The sequence below is a fragment of the Semicossyphus pulcher genome, unplaced genomic scaffold (assembly GCF_022749685.1).
Source record: "Semicossyphus pulcher isolate SPU_LCO1_2020_fin unplaced genomic scaffold, fSemPul1.0.p SCAF_16, whole genome shotgun sequence".
NCBI lineage: Eukaryota > Metazoa > Chordata > Actinopteri > Labriformes > Labridae > Semicossyphus > Semicossyphus pulcher.
The window spans coordinates 11,429,620-11,449,185 of NW_027211670.1; the positions used below are offsets into that span (position 1 = coordinate 11,429,620).

Below are 19,566 nucleotides of genomic sequence, written 5' to 3' on the forward strand. Positions count from 1 at the left end.
TTGAACAGTCTTTTAATTTGAAAGGCTATTATCCATATCAATCATCTTGACCTTTAACCTTGCACTGCCCTGTTTCTCAATCAGCTTCTATTCTTAGATGTATTATATTTACATTCATGTAATGTGTAAACCAGAGTTAGGCAACATGCCATAAATCTGTGACTGTAACCACCCAGCCTCACTGACTGTTGAGGGCTGAAACCTGTTGGACAAGATGTCTGAAACACAAAGTAGTGACTGATGAAGGCGTCACGCAGGAGCTGAAACATTTCTGAGACCTGGGAGGATTTCATGTTTATGGTTGTACTGTACTGCCAGCATTCACAGGACGCTGCATGTGTAAGTACGTTTTATATCTGCTTATTTATGAGGATTTGTTCTGTTTTAATTGCAGATTGAATGGATTAAGTCGGCTGTGTTGTCTGGATTAACTTGTTTGCGTGTTTTAAAGGCGTGTCAACGTTTGACAAATGAATGGAGGAAATAGTCCTGTAATTACTTTGATTACTAAGACACGATTGTATTCTGTGTTAAAAGAGCTGAGCTTATTTTTTGTGTTATTGGTGTCATAAATAATAATGAATTATGCCCGTTTTCTCGCAGACAGGTGGAGTTACAATGGAATTTGCTTGTGGGTTTGTTTATGTGCCGCCATCGGTGGCGCAGAAGGACGGCCAGCGGGTTAACGTCATGAAACGCTCAGGTGGGTTTCTTTCAAACACTCTCACACGCCACAGGAAAAAAAAAATCTCAATTTAACACGGATGTTTCAAATGCAGCTTCCGTGGACACTGACAGATTTTAGTGGCAGTTTCCTCTTTGTTGTGTCCACAACAGAGACACAAAGCCTGCACTCTGCTTTGACTACATCTGTCACCAACACAACGCCTGCTGTCTATTCTCTAAAAGGATGTCAAAAGGCATTCTGGGAAATGCAGGAAGCCATTAACTGCTGCAGTAAAACATTAAAGAACACAGAATATCTCCTAATTGGTTTTGAGATTCAAACATTAATGAGACATAATTGTGTAAAAGTATCCGCATGTGTGTTTTTCCCTTACATCAGAGTGTTTTAGTGGCTGCTTGGTTAAGTACCATTATTTATTATGCAATCAGTGACACACACAACCTCCCCTGTCTGTCTTAGAGGAGATATTTCTCACAGATACTTTGCTTTGCTCACTAAAAGCCATCTGCAACCTGAGTCACATTTTCTTCACGGCACAAAGGTCAACTCTGCACCAGTTGTTTTGTCCGCGCTCACAGGAAAATGTTCTCAATTTAACAGCAACTGTATGTATTTTTTATGCTTTTAAGCTCTTCTCCCTCCTGTGAACCGCGTCCGTCCTCGCACTCCTCCACCTCCTCCTCCGACAGAAGCCAAATCACCGAAATCCCTCCAGTCTCCCCCAAAGGTTATCGAGCAGTTGGAGAAGAGCAGAGAGGTGAAGAAGGTTGAGAAGCCCTCTCCCTTCTATGAAAATGCAGCATTTCACAAAAAAACAGAGGCGGCTTCTTCCGTCAGTAAATCTCCTCAGCTCACACCGACACCTCGAAAAACAGGTACTGTGAATGTGGCGTATTGATCTTTTAATGAAGTAATTCATCTCAAAATTTCATGATGTCCTCTCAGTCACATCAAGTCAGCAGCTGCTCTTTACTTATTCATCCGTAATTCATTCAAAAATGTGTTAAGCTTTATCAGAAGCACGCTGCTCACACAGTTAAACATTCATCATATGAACAAAAGTCAGTCGACACTTCACCAGCACACCTATATGAGCTTTAGACATCTTATTCTAAGACCATGGGGCAGTAATATATCCCCTCTTTTAACACTAGAACCGCCAGGGGTCACAGTATACCTAAAAGCACCAACGGGTAAAATTTATCCGCTGTTAGAATGTATTGATTTTCAAGGTACAAGGTTCATTTATTTATTATTTTACAACACAAAGTTGTAAAGAACAGCATTGAGTAAATCTAATGCCTGATTTACATTCATGCATCTCTTCCTCTTATCCATGTTGAATTGGAGTTTATGACTGGATGACACACAGTAGTAGAAAAAAAAGGTGTTGCCATAGCAACATACAATGTATCAATCTAGACGCGCAAAATGAATAGCGCGAAAATGACGGCCTTCTATATCTGGGTAAATTTGACCTGCTGGTGGTTATAGGTATAAATGGGCATTTTTTAAATCTGGCTTTATGTTGACATTTTTTAACAATAGGGGGCGCTACCGAACACACTTTCAGGGAAAATCAAAGACTAGGAGGCTTGAATATTTCCTGAAAAAAGTAACATACAATCAAAAGACAGCTGGGGTTACATTTTACCCTTCGGTGGTTCTAGTGTTAAGGCTAGCTGCCAAAGGTCTGTCTCACAACTGGTGCAATTTTTCCAAAAGGTGTTCAGTGGGGTTGAGGTCTAGGCCAGTGTTTCTCAGCTGGTCTCGCCTCAGGACCCACCACCACCACCTTCTCAGTGACAAACCGTGACCCATATGTCAGATTTTTTCAACCACTTAAATTTATTTAAAGAAAAATGGTGCAGTTTGGACCTGAGACCAAACGTATCATCACAGTACGTCAACGTCACAAAACACAGCAGTATAATAGTCAAGCAAAATGTTGGCAGTGCATGAGGGGAAGAAATACGCTTAAAACTGCAACATAAATGCAACTACTGTTGGGCTCATCAAGTTTCAAGGATGTAGATTTAGCTGGGATTACCCAATCAGTGGAAACATGGAGTGTGACTACACTACTCTGCTACTGCTCGCACATCAAAGGAAACCCATGTCCTACAAAATAAAAGCGCAGCATAGACTTTTTGCCACAACTTTGTTTTTTCAAGCACACAACTGCGACCCACTAAAAACAGCTCCGCGACCCACTTTTGGATCTCGACCCACTGGTTGCGAACCACTGGTCTGGGCTGTGTGAAGAACAATGCGGTACCCATAAACCAAACTCGTCTAACCATGTCTTAACCGACCATACTTGCAAACTGGCAGTCATGCTGGAACAGAAAAGTGTCTCCAAACTGTACTACAAAGTTGGAAGCGTTCAACCGGCCAAACCGGCCTCCTGCATAAAAATGGACCCTCACTGAAGTTAGGCCTAAAGCCCAAATCCAGAAAAACAGCCCCAGACCGTTATCTCCCCTTCACCAAACCTTACCAGACTTCTCCAGCATTCTCCTGACTTTCTCCAAACACACATTTGTCCATCCAACAGCCAAAGAATGAAGCGTTCATCTTCACTCCACAGAGCAAGTTTCACTGCTCCAGAATCGAGTAACTGTGTGCTCCAGCAGAAGTCGAGTTTCAGCAGAGTTTTTCTTGTAGCTGCTTTGCTGTGGATTTCATGAAGCTCTCCACCCACAGTTCTTCTGCTGTTGTTGCTTCCAGACGCTGTTTGCAGCTCTGTACTGAGCGATGGCACTTGTTGGCTCAGCGCTGGGAGTGTGCGCTCGTCTACCACTTTGTGTCTGAGCTGTTGTTGCTCCTAGGCATCTTCACTACACTTATAGTTGACTGGGGCAGATATAGTAGGGCAAAATTTCCCTGAATACCTAGTAGTATCTGACTACAGTGTCATGTTAGAGTCACTTTACGACCCACTCTATACTCTACATGTGTGTATATGGGGATGTTAGATGCTACGTGCTGGATTTTATGCACCAAGATGATGACTTACAAACCTCACCTCAGTATCAATCAGTAGGTTTGTCCACTGACTTTTGGAAGGTGTATCAATAGTGTATTGACACCTGGGAGCTGCCCAGTAGAGGTTAAGTGCCTTTCTGATTAATCCAGTTGGATAAACAGCCAACCATCCCATCACCAATCTCTGAACCCATCGGCTGTCATGTGACGATGATATAGCCTCTGGGAGCGACAGCCGACATTTCAGGGCCTCTGGTGTAGCCAGCAGTCAGACTTCAAGCCCAGACTTCCTTTTCTGTGTGCTGCATTGTTTACAGTCCAGTTATCAATTAAAAAGCGAGAATGGAGATACAACTTCTAAATGACTGCAAAACTCCCATCAGTCTTAGCTGAACTTTGTGTTTAACGCTAATTAGCAAATGCTAACAGGCAAATTTAACATGGCGAAACCTGGAAAATATTGGCTGCTAAACATCAGCATATTGGCCAAATTAGCATGCTAATGCTAATGCTAATTGGCGGGGTATGTACACGTACAAGGACTTTGAATCCGGTTTAACTTCGCTCTCTCTGTACAAGCATTAAACATTAAATATTACACTAAACTACAAGTCCATACATTAGATATTAAACTAATATAAGCTACGATATCATACAGCAATACTGTGCCTCAGCTGCTAGCATTGTTGTCCACTCTGAATCACAGTTCAGTAAATACAGATGCAGCTAAAGTGATTATATTACGCATCTGGACTCGATGGACACAGATGACCTCTGCAGTTAAACCTTAACACGGTTACACTTGCTTGAGGGGAGCAGCCTGTAGTCTGAGTGGACGGCATCAGACAGGTTAGAGGTCTTCACGTTGCATGCAGATGTCACTTCATAGAGATTAATAAAATACTAAATCACAGTGAAATTTCTGCTGATGGGAGTCAGGATTGCGTTGCACCCTCTTTTGCTTACACTAAAGCCTGCTGATACGTGATTGGTCAACATTACTCGGACTACAAATGCATAACAAATAAACCAGAACATTTCCTGTACTTAAATCCAGACCTGTGTCTACATATTCTACATTTTCATACGGAATCTGTAAGTAGAGATTATCCCATCACAGTCCCACATTTAGCACTGCCTGGTTCTAAGATGACACTTAATGTTTTCCAGTCTTTTGTCGTTAAAAGACGCGAGCCTTGAAGTCCGGATTTCCGTAGATTGCAAGATGCTACAGAAAGATTTTAAAGGATGAGTGTACCCAAGCGTCAGTCGATGAGGGAAAAGAACATTATGGAACCTTATTATTGAAGTGTTTTCTCATTACTGTGTTAGCTTTAGGCGCTGATACCCACAATCTGATACCAGGCCTGTCTTTTTCTTGTTGTCTGTAAGATTATACGAGGCCAGGGCTTTAATGACGTTGACCGAGGAAGTGTATTAAATGACGTTCAATGATTAACCCAATACGCTTTATTATATTAGTATCTGTTGGATTGGTGCATCACAGGAGAGAGAAATTATGTTTTTCATTATTCGGTAATCTGGCCCTTTAAGCCTATGGTTTGATTCATAGAGAGGGAATGAAATGCAGGTGGTGCATCGCTGTGTGTTTGATGGTCCACTGATATTTTCATTGATTATTTGTGTGAATTAATCCGCTCTTATCTTCGGGACTCAGCTCTTCTTCCTCCACACATGAGGCCTGCAGCAAACAGCCCGTCTCCTCCTTCCAGCCAGACGCCCCCTTCCACAAACCCCGGCAGTCACAAGTTTACCTACGACCTCCCCAGGAGTGAACCAGACTTAAATGCGCAACCCTGGGACCCCAACTACTCTTACACCACACCTGAGGGCACCGGGGTCCAAGTGAAGCTTCCGGCTGACACGAGCAGCGTGTCGGCCCAGACGTCGGGTAATCAGGCGACTTTTTTGTTCTGTTTTTTTACCCAACATGCTTTATTTTGTAGTTTGGATGTTCCTTTGTGCAAAAACTTTAAACTAACTTTCATTTTTTCTGCTCTGCTCTCAAACTGTAGTTCCAGCGCTTCCTCCAAGGCCTTCATTCATGAAGTCAGTGCCAGTGTACCTGGTGCTCTTACCTGCACCCCCGTCGTCTTCATCATCCTCTCAGAAGCCACCCTCAGACCCAGCTTGTGCACCGTCTTCTACAGGTAAAAAAAATTGTCACAGTCTCTTTCATGCTGACACTTATTATAAATGTTTTACACCACCAATGAAACGCAAACGCTGACTTTTAACGCTCCTGTTGCCCCTGATTCAGGATCAGCAGATAAGAGCCTCCTGCCAGGGAATCCGAACGTGCTCCTCGTCAGTTTAGGGAAATTACTCTCAGAGGAGCGAGGTGTGTAAACTTTTATCATCGCCGTAAAACCTTCATTATCATCCATCTGCTTTTATTTCCCCTCTGATTGACTCATAATCTCCACCATGTTTGAATATTTCCAGTGCAGGCCATGCTAGGAGAGCCCACCTCCTGCTCCCTGTGTGGCGCGGTGCTGGACTCCTGCTACGACAATGTGGTGATTACACTCTGTATTTCATTTGACCTTTATTTTGAAACTCATGAGCGTTAACACGACTCAGAGTCATTGATTTCAAATGTGAATAATAGCCATAATGACTGCTGGGAAAAACAGATCATGACTAACTCTCAGAGGCAGTCAAGCATGAGCGTGATTGATCATGACATAATGAAACAATGCATGATGGGATTGTAAATAAGTCTCGGTAAAGCCTCAATTCTCTTCTTATTCTGAACTGCAGGTTACTTCCTGTTACTTCTGTCAGCCTGTGGAGTCGACCAGCTCTCCCAGTGCACCGCAGAGTCGGCTGACTGGTCACCAGGACGGCCTCTTTCTGCTCCATCCTGATGAAAAGCCGCTGTGTGCCGCTGACGCTCTGCTGCTCTTCTGCATCGACATCTCCGGCTCCATGAGCATCACCTCGCAGGTAAAAACCACATCACACCACAAGACTGATGTGTTTACTGTCTGTGTCGTGTGACGGTTAATTACAACCTGTGATGTTTTAAATGATCAAACGATGTGTTGTTTTAAGGTGTCAGAGGGAGAGAACATCGTCCACAGATCCCGACTTAGTGTAAGTTTCTCATATTAAAGTGTCTATTTGTCTTTGTAAGGCTGAAAATGAGCAAAATCTAGGTGCAGTTACATTTAATAACAGACAAACTCTCAAGGTAACACAAATTATAACTTCAAAAGCTGCTGTTTGTGTGCATGCACAACATGAAATGATCAAGATGCAGCTGTGCATAAAATCCTTGTGTTCAAACCAGTTTGTCCAGGAAGCCGTGCTGCAGTGTGTTCAGAGACTGAGTGAACAACAACCTGACTTAAGAGTGGGACTCATCACCTTCAACAATCAGGTACATGCATGATCGACAGAGGCTTCTTTTTAATAGATCTGCATCCACATATTCTTATCTTCTTCTTGTTAACACAGAGAAGACTATCTAGCTATGGCAAGTAGGGGTAGACTGTAGCTCAGTCTGTAGGGACTCAACTTAGGTACCGGAGGGAGGCCGGTTCAAGTCCTGGTACGGAGCAAGCAAGATTTTTCATTCAAATAAATGGCTGTTAAGTCACTGTCTATCATCAAATGAGGTAAAACAATGGTGATTGACCCTGGCCACTTTCGTGGAAAAAAATCACAAGTTAGTGATGCATTTTCCATCAGCCAGCAGTGGTTGGTCTGCCAGAGAGGGTAGGCGGAGCTAAGCGGCTGCTTTTCCGGTCTCTGGAAGTGTTGCGAGTAAACAGTAATCTACTATGGCTGAACAAACAAAGAAAAGATCGATGACTACAGATACAACTTCAACAATAAGTGAAAATCCAAAGAAAAAGAAAGAAATTCGACGCTCAGAAGAAGGCAGACAGTCTAAAAAGGAAAGCGACCGTCAGCGAGGAAAATCAAGAGTTACAACCGGAGCCAACTGTGGTCATTCCTGTGACTGACTGGTGATCAGTCCAGGGTGTAACCCCGCCTCTAGCCCAATGACAGCCAGGATAGGCTCCAAGCTCCCTCATGACCCTGAGCAGGATAAGCGGTATAGATGATGGATGGATGTATTGTCGGCCCTTTGCGCGTGTAGCATGTTTATAAAATCAGAGTGAAAACATTTAATTTCCCCTCAGGGATTAATAAAGTATGTCATCTTCTTTTTCTTCCTTCTTCTTTATGGGTTGGTCTCATGTGGGTTTTGTTTAATCAGTTCATTATGACAAGAAATGCAATAACAAATGACACGGCTCATCCTGTTGCTTTTCTTTATTCCCTTGTTTTTGTGTTACCAGGTCACACTGCATGGCTCAGAGATCTTCACTTCACATTTCGTGAGCGGTGCCGAGTTGGCAGACAGCAACTATCTGAAAAAGGCCGGAGCCAGTTTCCCCAGCCCCCCGCCCCTCTCGCAGACCAAGGACTTCTTACAGAGACAAGTCCAGGGGTAAGAGAAAATGATCTGCAATGTTTTATTTTTTTTTCTTACATAATAGTAACGTCATCTTCAGAAAAACAGATGTTTCTTTTTTTCCCTCTTGTTGAAAGATTATCTGAAAGTGGGACAACAGCGCTCGGTCCAGCTGCTCTTCTGGCGATTGCAATGGCCTCCAGACAGCCGGGGTCCAAGGTAGGTTCGGTCCACATCATAGACATTACACATGTGACCAGTGGAAGAAGTTCATGCACATCAGACCCAAAAAAAACCTTCATCAGCATTTCTGGCCTCGTCTCTGTTTAACAAAGTTGCATAAACTTTCCCCCCATTTATCAGGCCTGCCTCACTTCAGGCTGAATTTTAAACCATTTAAACAACCTTTTTTTGGATGATCTTTGATTAAAGGTTTATACACTTTGAAATAAATGATCACAAGCAAACAAACTGATTGATTACTAAAGCAATCATATATCAATTTGTCATTTGTATGTACTTAAAACAATGCAATCCTGATCTGCTATCCCTGCTGATCACGAAGGTGATTATCTGTACAGATGGGAAGGCCAACACCGACTTGGGGAATCTGGAGGTAGAAGATAATGATGCTCGCACCCTCCTCTCGTCTACCATCTTCTACCAGGATCTGGGGGAGTACGCTGCCAATCAGGGGTTTGTAGACATCTGCTCATCAATGTCAAGAATGGAAGAAGCATTATAATAAATATTACACAGCTGAACATACATTACATGATTGCAAGACACTGAAATGTCCCTCTGTCGTTAGTGTGACAGTGTCTGTGCTGTCCATAGAGGGGACAGACTGCAGGCTGGACGAGCTGGGACGACTCGCCGATCGCACCGGAGGGAGAGTAAGAAACAACAACAATTTGGAGCCTCTTAAAATTGATAGGCAGTATCTTCAATATATGCATCGCTCATCAGATCTTGTTGTCCGTGTGTGTTGTCTCCTAGGTGGTGATAGCAAGTCCCAACAGGTTGCACCCAGAGTTTGAACACATCATTGAGAACAGGACCATAGCTACACATTGTACCGTCTCATTACTGCTGCCCCAGTCTCTGTAAGATCTGTGCTTTATACACCTTAAATACTAAAGGTTGAGAACAGAGCCCAAAGGAACTAGAGTTAATTTTCCTTTAATCCAGGTGTGTGAGAGGAGAGAAGGAGTCAGGACACAAAGGGACCAGAGAGGTGGGGAATGTGGACCCAGACACAGAGATCACCTTCCAGTTTGGAGCAAATGAGCAGGAAACGGACGGTGAGTAAAAAACTATAGTGTTTCTGAGACACTCTTATCAATGCACGATGGTGGGCGTGTCTTGTTGCCAACCAAGAAAACAGGAAGTCTCAAACAAAAACAAGAACATCTGAAAACAAGACCTAACAGGATTAGCAGGATTGAGGAACAAATGTACCCTGTATAAAAACTGCAAGTCATAACAGAAAACCAACTCCGAAGAAAGACCATACAGCAGAAACTAGCCTCAAAGAATTTGTACTTTCAGTCGGAAATATTATTTTTTAGCTGCTCGAGCTGCACAGCTCCAGTGATTGGCTGTTGGTCCCGATTTTTGCAGGCCTTGTTTCAAAAAAGAGCAATTCGCTGCGCCTTTTTTTTCCTACTGTTGTTAAGGCAACCTCTGAATTATTAGCTGTCATTAACCTAACCGTTATATTGTAAACTGAGAGAGGGCCCGCCTCTCCTTTTATCCGATTGGCAAATGAGAAAAAACAACCATGACGTCGGGCTTTTCTACTTTGAGTTGAAGTTTTTTTCAACTCGAGGCGCTCGGAGCGTTTCCTCAAAAACACCAGGCGCACAGACGCTCTGCTCTGCAACGCCGTAGCAGCGCGCAAAAAGCGTTCCTCTCATTTAAAACAACGACAACAAAGCCACCACCAGCTGCTAAAACACGTTCTGATTGGGCCCTTAGTCTGACAAATATTCAATGGATTTTCCTGAAATTAGCTAAAGGTGCACTTTTATACCTTTGGGGACCCCCTGATTTTAATTTGTCAGATACTAAAGACTGCAAAACTATTTCCCATCAGTCTTAGCTGAACTTTGTGTTTAGCGCCAATTAGCAAATGTTAGCATGCTAACAGGCTAAACCAAGATGATGAAACCTGGAAAATATTGACTGCTAAACATCAGCTTGTTAGCACTGTTGGCAAAATTAGCATGCTAATTTTAGCATAATCATACAGCAATACTGCGATTATCTGCAAGGCCACAGATAATCGCAGCCGTGCTGATATTCAGTATAACATCACGACCTCAAGTGTGATATTGCTTTTATACAACAGTTAAACAAGCAACAAATAGCAGTTAACAGTAATAATCAAGAACAGATTTTTTTTCACTCCACCAACTCAACTCGTTCCACAACTTAACTGAAACTGGACTTTTGTTGCCAAGTAACCCAAACGTTCCCTGCAGTCTGTGTCTCCAGGTTACCACAGATCAGCTGTTTTATATCACGTACATTTATCTGTTTGTTTTAATTTATCATCAACCAGTGAAATAAGAGTCTGCTGTGTGATTCAGAGGTACCAGCTTGATTTATGTAGACACACACGGTCTGCTGTGATGTTACTTAACAGTATTCATGAATGCCTCTTGATTACTTGTTCAGAACTAACTGTATAAAGTTAAGTAAATACAGACACAGCTAAATCTTTGCTGTAAGGCATCTGGACTCAATGGACACAGATCTGCAGTTAAACCTTAACTTGATGAACACTTGCTTTGAGGGGAGCAGCCTGTAGTCTGAGTAGACAGCATTCGGTCGAGAGGTAGTTCGACCAAGCCAATCCATCATTTGACGCCTCATATTTGCTAAATCTCTAAACCAAGCCAGGCCGTGACTCCACATTCAGCATGAGCAAAAAGCAACATGTCGTCTCTGTGCTTCCTCTCAGTGTCAGCTCCAGCCTCGGGGAGCCGTGTGTCGATCCAGCTGCAGGTCAGGTACCGGCAGAGGAACGGACAGATGAAGCTCAGACTGATCACATCAGACCGAGAAGTCACTGACGACAGGTGATAAGAGAGTTTCTATAATCAGTGCTTCTCCCACTTTTGTGTTTTGACATTGCCTGACAAACACGCACACAGAACACTGTTTCTGTGTACTGAGCTATTTGCATACCGTGTGGCCTCCCTGTAAGCTGAAACAAGTCATTATCTTGTGACATCTTAAATCAACGAGGCGTTCTCCTCCTGAGGACAACAATTGATTGGATTGGATGTGTTATTTTATACCAATCTCAGTGAACCTTTAGGCCACGCGTTCTGAAAATCCGAGGAGGCTGTCTGTTGCTGAGATACCGGATCATGCAGAAATGATTGTGCCATGTAAATCCCATCTCTCATCCGCTCCTAATATTCAGTCCAACAGTGAATGAACCTCTCCACTCAGTCTGCCTGCTTCATATACCGAATGAAGGTCGTGCAATTCATCGTCTGAGCGCCTACAAAGTGGCACACAATGTAACACAGTGTCATGGCTGAAGCTGTAAATGCAGTGAAGCACTCTTATGTTAAAGTGTGACCCTCCTCCTCAGCTCGGCGGCCTTGTCCTCTCTGTCTCTGGCCATCATTCAGCTCAACTCGTCGCAGGCCAGCGCCGCTCTGGCCGTCAGGGGCCGCTTCCTGGACGCCCGGAGGGAAGGCGAGCTGCAGAGGAAGCTGATCGAGAGAGCGATGTGAGTTACAGGAGGAGGTGTGTGTGTGTGTGTGGGGGGGGGGGACTCTGAGTGACGCGAGTGTGTGGGCAACACGTAGAATAAGAGCTACTTAATGCTGAAGTCTGACAAAGGGATTTGATGAGGGCTGATTCTGCATACATTCAAACACAAAAGGCAGGGAAATGACAATAACAGTCGAGTTTTGTTCTTTGTTTATTCTTCATGTTTCTGATATGGTCTGAATGAATGTTTATTTATAAGATATGGAACATTTCTCTTTGTGCAGAGAGCATAATCGCAGTGCAGAGGACAAACAGACATACAAAGAATGGGTTAAAACAATGGAGCCAATATACAACAACATTCATAACTTCACACGGGTGAGTTTAAACCTTGTTTTGATCAGATTCAGTGCATTAAATCTTTGAGAAACAACAAACTTTAACACTTATTTCTCCTTTCTTTAGAGGAAATCAGTTGTTTCAGACTCACAGGTAAATCATCTCACATCTTTAACACTTCAATACTTTTGCTTTTTTGCTTAAAGATGTAATCTCGAAGATTTCAGTTTCGTTGTCTTTGGCGATAAACGGTAATTACGGCTCCGGTTGTAACTCTTGATTTTCCTCTCTGACGGTCGCTTTCCTTTTTAGACTGTTTGCCTTCATCTGAGCGTCCAATTTCTTTCTTTTTCTTTGGATTTTCACTTATTGTTGAAGTTGTATCTGTAGTCATCGATCTTTTCTTTGTTTGTTCAGCCATAGTAGATTACTGTTTATTCGCAACACTTGCAGAGACCGGAGAAGCAGCCGCCTAGCTCCGCCTACCCTCTCTGGCAGACCAACCACTGCTGGGTGATGGACATCGGTCATTAACCGCTTGTGTTTTTTTCCGCGAATGTTGCCACAGACACCCAGTCTGTAATAATACTATATACTGCAAATGCAAAGGCTTTCATCAGTCTCATTCGGCGATAGATTGCGACTTAACAGACTTTTATTTACATGAAAATCTTCGAGATCATACCTTTAACATCCAATAAGTCTCCCTTTTCTCTCCTCTGACCAGTCTCTAACAGACGCTGGCGCAGCGCTGCTCTACACCATGAAGCACAGCAACAGGAAGTCCATCTCACTGAAGAACAAACAGAGACTCTAGCCTCCAACTTTTACCTCGTTGGAAGCAGCTCAAGGATAATTGCTGCAGTACGACTTTGATTATTTGGCTGAAAAAGATGAAATATTTCACAATGTGAACTTTTGAATTACATCATAAAACATTGCCATGTGTATCATAAAGATCTCAGAGTAAGACTGGAAATTATTCCTACATCTCTGAACTGCTGAGTTGCACAATGTACTGTACATGGGTGTGTTTGACACTGTGTTTTTGCGCTGACCAAAAAACCTGACTCAGTAACGCCATCATGCAGCTTACACTTAGGTCCTTTTGTGTCAGCGAAAATGCATCTCACAATACACGCAAGCCTGCAGCACAAGAGTTAATATAGCAGAGAAATCAACAGAAAATATAATCACACAAAGCTTTAAAAATACAAAATATGCATTAAATGTTGCACAAAAGATGCATCAATACAAGACGTAAAAAATGATATGACTCATATATTCTAAGTCAGTGTTTAGAGCGAAAAAGCAGAGTCTAAATATTTAAAGGTTGCAGAGGTAGTGAGCGATGGAGTACATACAAAATATGAGTGAAACAACAATAATCAGGATTGAGATCGAGGCCAAAGCATAAATAGACATGCGCTTCTCTGGCGCGGCCCTCAAAACACAAACATGCAGCTCTGAGCAGACGTCGGTCGAACATCTGTATGGATCGTTGCTCAGTGCCGGAAGGTTCCAAGAAAGCAGAACGTACACAAACCAGAGTTCAACCAGGATGCGCAGGATGATGCTGAGCAGGTAGAAGCCCACCGTGCCTCTGTCTCTGTGGAGGTCAATCACCGCCCTGCCTGTCTGATCTGTGGACACGGCCGAAGCTTCCTCCTTCCCCTGGGCCTCCATCTCCACACCCGCCTTCCCCTTCTTCTTCTGCGCCAGGGAGCGCAGGTTGGAGGCGAACAGCTCCATGAGCAGGACGGAGATGATGACCAGCACGTAGATGAAGTTCCAGGCCACCATCATAGGTTTGTGGAAGTGTCTGTTAAAGCAGGCTCGGGTGCAGATGCCGTCTTTAGTGCCGTTGCAGGAGAAGTCGGCGTCCAGTTTGGTGAAAGGAAGCTCGGCCAGGAAGAGGATCACCAGCCGGATGCAGAGGAAGCCGAACCACAGCGTGCGGCACTTGTAGGTGGTGGTGGCGTCCACTGCTGTGCGCAGGATGGGGATCAGACCCGTTACTAAGGCTGCCATGTTTGCGCCTGGCTTTTATTGGGAATCTTAAAAGTGAGGAAGACGGGAAAAGTAAATAAGACTGCGTACATTTAAATTACATATTTATGACATGTTGCATACATATAGATTATGTTAGATCGTTCTATGAGTATCAGAGTTTCAAATTAAGTTTTAACTTAATCTTTGCATGGGATGAAAATGAAGCTTTACCAGTGCATGTGTGGAAGAGGAAGTATTAAGATCATATATACTTTAATAAAAGTACTAATACTGTACTGTATCAATGCTCTGTTTCAAGTGAAAGTCTTGTATTAACAGCCTTTAAGTACCCTGCACTGTTATTTCATAAACCGGATTTTACTGTTAGTTGAGGTGGAGCTCATTTTGAACTATTTTGCATAAGACTGCAGGGCGCGGCAGCTTTATTTATACAGCACATTTCAAACACAGAGACAATTCAACAAGCTTTGCACGTGCGCGGAGGAACATCAGACTGAACAGGATAAAATAAGATAAAAACAATAAAATCCATTAAAAAAGAACAAAATGTATTTGTTCAAAAACATGTAAAATGCAGTTTAGAGTGCAGTAACAATTTTAGTTGCCCAAAAAGCAAAAAATAGTAATTTAAAAGAACATATCTAGTCAAAGGCAAAGTAACAGTTCCTCACTTAGATTCACAAGTAGGATTCACAGTGGTTAAAGTCGGGCTCATTCCAGATCATAGGGAGGTCGGTTTTAACTGTTTGCAGAATTAAAGATAAAAGCAGTTTTACCTGCTCAGATCTGACCTGAGACACTAACAGCTGACTGAAACTAATGACTGTTTTAAGTGTGGATTAATCGATTTGAAAGATCATAAAATAGTGAGAAATTATTTTAAAATTAACCCAGGGATGAAGTGACACCTTAATGCTCGTTTTGTACGAACCCAAACTCTCTACAGAATTAATTCAAACTAATTGTAATTTGTAAAACAATTACATGTTTCTGCATGAAAAATGACTCAAAACACTTTTTGACACTTACCTTTCAGGCAATCCAGTATTAAAGTAAATCAGAATGTAAGAGGGGTACCAGTAGGAAACGGTGTTAAAATAAAGAGTGTAGATACCATACATTTGTACTGAAGTATTGCACTGTATTTAAAGTCATTTCCACCCCTGTGCATGATCCCTTCAAAACTCCAGCAGCTCACAACTGACGCCGTCAGTTAATTTGAATGAAGCACAAGTGTGTTTGTTTAAGCACTCGCAGGTGTCACAGCAAATACACACCGTGTGTGAACTTCATGTGTTTAAAGACAAATGAGATTAGTGAACTTACCTTTCTGTGCAGCGACTTATTGAAAACTGTCGCTCTCACTCTGCTTTCAGCTTTTTAAGGGTGAAAGAAATGTCATCAAAATATGTGTCGCTTTCTCTCCCCGCATCATGTGCTGACTTGGCCTCACCTAACTTTACCCTACACGAGTTTATAATGCAAATGAAAAAAACACAAAGAAATTATACTTTTTACACCTTACATATTTTATTATGTAAAAAGTTTTTTCTTATTATTTTATATCTTGGAATGCTGTTTTTAACTCAACTTTTTTAAATAGATATAAGATAATATTCATACGCAGTAAAACAGTTAAATTGTAAAAAGCAAATTAATGATAAATTGTAATTAAAAATGCACCATAAAAACATGTTTGCATGAAATCACAATACGTTAAATGAGATATTTAAAGCGATCAGCATAATTGTTTGCAACAACACATTTTTATGAGATTACAACAGATGAGAGAATTTCATAGTAGGCGACGTATAGTACAGTATATATTTTAAAACATGATCAATATAAGTAGCATCTTTAAAATATCAAAGCGCTGGAAACATGGAGACTGAATCAGAAGGAAGTTTGCTTGAAAAATAACACCTCTGTCAAATCCGACCGTCATCTTAAAGATTTAAGGCCCCTCGCTGAATATGTGTGGAATTAAAACTCTGAAACTGTAAGAGTAAAAAGCTTAAAGTCCCTCTTCTTTGACTAAATACTCAGGCAGAGTCTGAAAAGCCGTCACAGGCACAGTCACAGGGACTGTCAGGGACAGGGTGCTGGACTCGACAGTGGAGGGAGAGACCTCACTGGGGGGAGGAGGAGAGGGCAGGGGGTCAGTGTGAATGATGTTCATGTCACCGAGTTGTGTGGAGGCCGGGGTGGCGTCAGCGTGAGTCCGTAAGTGCTTCCGCAGGTAGGCGGCGAACAGAAACGCTTTCCCACAGTGCGGGCAGCTGTGGGGTTTGCTGGCCGAGTGGATCTTCTGGTGTTTCCGCAGCCCGGATTTGTTGAGGAAGCCTTTGCTGCAGTCGCTGCAGACGTGAGGCCTCAGCTTGGGATGCTGCTTCTCGTGCTCCTGCAAGTCTGCCAACTGTGCGAACTCCGCCTGGCAGGTTTCACAGACATGCGAGCCCAGCGGAACAATTTTGGTAACAGCCGGAGGAGTGGAATCAATGGAGTGAAGATTTTCATGTGCCTGGACTTCATCCCAGCTTCCAAACGTGGCATCACAGTGAGTGCAGGAGAACTGAGGCAGAGTCGTGTGGGCGGTGAAGCCTGATGCTGACCCGGCCTCTGTCTCCTGTTGTTGTTGTTGCTGTTGCTCAGACTGCTCAGCGAGGTGAGTCCTCTCATGTTTGCGCAGGCTGGATGACACCACAAATGACTTCAAACACTCCTCACATTTGAAAGGTCTCTCCCCAGAGTGTACACGCCGGTGCTTGTTGAGGCTGGAGCGCTCTGCAAAAGACTTATCGCACTCTGTGCAAGAAAAGGGCCTGAGTCCTGTGTGGACCAGCATGTGGCGCCGCAGATCCCACGATGCTACAAAGGCCTTGTCGCAGCTCTGGCATTTGTACGGCCGCTCTCCAGAGTGAACACGCTCGTGCACGGCTAAATCAGCCGGCTGCCGGAACCTCTTGGAGCATTTATCGCAGGGGTAGGGCTTAAAACCCTGGTGGGCGCGCTGGTGGCGGCGGAAACTGGAAGGGTCAGAAAACATCTTTCCACACTGCGGGCAGAGAAACGGCTTCTCCCCAGAGTGAGTGCGGAGATGAGACTGGTAGGAGGACAGCTGCGTGAAGCCTTTGCCACACTGCTCACACTGATAGGGTTTATTCTGGGAGTGAATGCGCTGGTGGCAGGCAAGGGAGGAGGAGCGGGAGAAGGCTTTGCCACAGTCAGAGCACAGGTATGGTTTCTCCCCAGTGTGGGAGCGCTCGTGGTTTTTCAGGTCCTTTAGCTCTGTATATGTTTTCCCACACTTGTCGCAAGCATAAGGTCGATGTCCCTGGTGGTTTCTCCTGTGTTTTCTAAACACAGAGGGGTCGGCAAAGCTCTTACCGCACTCAGCGCAGAAGTACGGCTTTTCTCCTGTGTGAGAGCGCATGTGTACCTTCAGTTTAGACAGGGTGGGGTAACTCTTAGAGCACTGACGGCAAGAGTAAGGACGCTCGCCACTGTGCTGTGTCATATGGATCCTCAGGCAAATAGCTTGCATGAAGGCCTTCCCACACTCTGTGCATACGAAAGGTTTCTCCCCAGTGTGCGAGCGGCTGTGGTTGCGTAGCTCTGTGGGCGTCTTATACGCCTTGTGACAGTCAGGACACTGAAAGGGACGCTGGGCTGAGTGAGTGCGCTCGTGCTTCGAGAGTTGAGCTTTGCTGGAGAATGTTTTAGCACACTGAGAACACGAGTGCTGCTGCTGTTGCTGACGGTCCTTTGTGTGTGCTGAAAGCTTGTGGCTCCGCAGAGCTGACAGACTCCTGAAAGTCTCTGTACACGCAGAGCATTTGAAGGATGGTTTGGCTTTTGGAGGCCTGCCTCTGCCGCGTTTTTTTGCAGGCTGGTCTCTCACCACCTCTTCCTCTTGTTGGCTCTCTTCTTCCAGATCATGAGGGGTGTATTGTTCTGTGAGAGGTGGGCTGCCAGGCTGAGGAGAGGCCATTTTTGTATCTGCAAAGAGATAAGACCTTTTTTATAATTATGTAAATACAGTATATACTTCATTAGCAGCATAAGGACATGGAGACTGGAATTTGTTGCATAGACCTAAGGCTTAAGTCATGTGACAGATATGACTTCGGAGAGTTGATCATCAGTTACATTGACTGATGATGGATCAGAAGAAATATTTGTAAAATAATAAAGAAATATATGGGTGTGCATTAAATTACAAAATGGCTGGCATTAGGACCTCTGGGACAATACGCTAACTGCTTTCATGCCAGAGGAAGTTGGCGATGTAAAGACAGAAATCACTGTGTACGAATGACTGACATGTGCGTGAGCGGACACAAAGATCAAACATCACGAGCCGGTGTGATAGTGTTAACAACCGGATACTATAAGTGCGTATTCATTTTCGCTAGCTTTCCTGCTAAACATTTTATCAACTCAAAATGGCTGGCTTTAGGACCGGCTGCACCAATCCTCTCGACAGTGTCATCATCATCATGTCCATGGTTATGCAGGGTGGATTTAGCTCACATTAGCGGTCTTTACATGCTGTGTGCAATAGAGAAAAACAAAGGCATTTCTTACCTGAATTAGGACATTAAATAATGGTGGATAATGCCTGGGAAAACGTCCTGGTACACGCCTGCATTTACTGAGAGACACTGAGGTTGCTGTTGACTGGCTGCAGGAAGGGGGACGGCTCTAGGACCATGATGACGACAGCTCTCAGCAAGCCAAGGGTGCAACATTTTAATGCGTTTAATTTTTAAAGAAATAATTGTATACTTATGTGATGATAATTGTATAAAAGCCCCCCAGGTCATAATAAAGTTAGTATACTGTCTTATATAACGGCGACATGTGTGCTCTTAAGTAATAAGCAGCGCGAGCTACGTAAGCTAATCTAGTTGTTTAAAGAAGCTAATTTGCTTTAGCTAGGAGTTTTATGAAAACCTGCAACAGAATAGCGAAATTAGCTTTTTAATTTTATTTAATTAGCGTGTAATGGTTGCTTTGTAATCACTTTAACGCTGAACACACCTCAGACTGTCTCAAGTTTTAGCCCACCTAGCTTGTGACTACTGAGAGGGAAGGATTTCTCTGCTGCACATTTCCTGTTCCCTAGCAACAAGAGCAATGTGGAAATGGGGATGGAAGAAAAAAAAGACAATTGGGAAAAAGGGGTTGTCGTTTACATAAATATAACGTTTTTAAGTTAATGAATGAAACTATGGCGTCTTTAGCGGCTTGGATTAAATCAGTTCTCCTGCAGGTATTTAATTTGACTTACACCCTGACGTTTTAATTCCGCATTTAAAACGACTTCTTGGCTTTTTGGTGCAATGTTTGT

The 19,566-nt window shown here is 43.4% G+C and overlaps 3 protein-coding genes across 5 annotated transcripts; 1 reads left to right on the forward strand and 2 right to left on the reverse strand.

Moving 5' to 3' along the window:
- The first annotated feature begins 233 nt into the window (after positions 1-233).
- On the forward strand, positions 234-13,987 carry LOC138593561 (circularly permutated Ras protein 1-like). 3 transcript variants are annotated; one of them, XM_069664628.1, is made up of 21 exons: positions 234-339; positions 604-703; positions 1,318-1,563; positions 5,355-5,588; positions 5,713-5,847; positions 5,958-6,038; positions 6,143-6,216; positions 6,461-6,646; positions 6,755-6,796; positions 6,993-7,082; positions 8,011-8,162; positions 8,264-8,345; positions 8,692-8,822; positions 8,938-9,022; positions 9,126-9,232; positions 9,318-9,430; positions 11,095-11,212; positions 11,737-11,877; positions 12,146-12,239; positions 12,327-12,353; positions 12,928-13,987. In XM_069664628.1, exons 1-21 carry the CDS (start codon positions 292-294, stop codon positions 13,015-13,017), a joined length of 2,376 nt encoding a protein of 791 aa, XP_069520729.1. In that variant the 5' UTR covers positions 234-291; the 3' UTR covers positions 13,018-13,987. The 3 variants fall into 3 exon arrangements, with proteins under 3 accessions (XP_069520729.1, XP_069520730.1, XP_069520731.1); XM_069664629.1 differs by having other exon boundaries at positions 11,101-11,212; XM_069664630.1 differs by having other exon boundaries at positions 608-703.
- On the reverse strand, positions 13,527-14,231 carry gjz1 (gap junction protein zeta 1). Its single transcript, XM_069664761.1, has one exon. It carries the CDS (start codon positions 14,229-14,231, stop codon positions 13,527-13,529), a length of 705 nt encoding a protein of 234 aa, XP_069520862.1.
- Positions 14,232-15,841: 1,610 nt separating this feature from the next.
- Positions 15,842-18,873, reverse strand: znf668 (zinc finger protein 668). Its single transcript, XM_069664376.1, has 2 exons — positions 18,801-18,873; positions 15,842-18,212 (listed from the first exon to the last, which is right to left on the reverse strand). Exon 2 carries the CDS (start codon positions 18,202-18,204, stop codon positions 16,228-16,230), a length of 1,977 nt encoding a protein of 658 aa, XP_069520477.1. The 5' UTR covers positions 18,205-18,212; positions 18,801-18,873; the 3' UTR covers positions 15,842-16,227.
- Positions 18,874-19,566: the final 693 nt, after the last annotated feature.

What these genes read in the sequence shown, in the direction of transcription:
- LOC138593561 (XM_069664628.1), top strand. Translation starts at nt 292, where the DNA reads ATGTTTATGGTTGTACTGTACTGCCAGCATTCACAGGACGCTGCATGT. An exon ending in ATTACTCTCAGAGGAGCGAG is followed by an intron (nt 6,039 to 6,142) that starts GTGTGTAAACTT and finishes GAATATTTCCAG; the next exon opens with TGCAGGCCATGCTAGGAGAG. An exon ending in ACTCCTGCTACGACAATGTG is followed by an intron (nt 6,217 to 6,460) that starts GTGATTACACTC and finishes TCTGAACTGCAG; the next exon opens with GTTACTTCCTGTTACTTCTG.
- gjz1 (XM_069664761.1), bottom strand. Translation starts at nt 14,231, where the DNA reads ATGGCAGCCTTAGTAACGGGTCTGATCCCCATCCTGCGCACAGCAGTG.
- znf668 (XM_069664376.1), bottom strand. Translation starts at nt 18,204, where the DNA reads ATGGCCTCTCCTCAGCCTGGCAGCCCACCTCTCACAGAACAATACACC.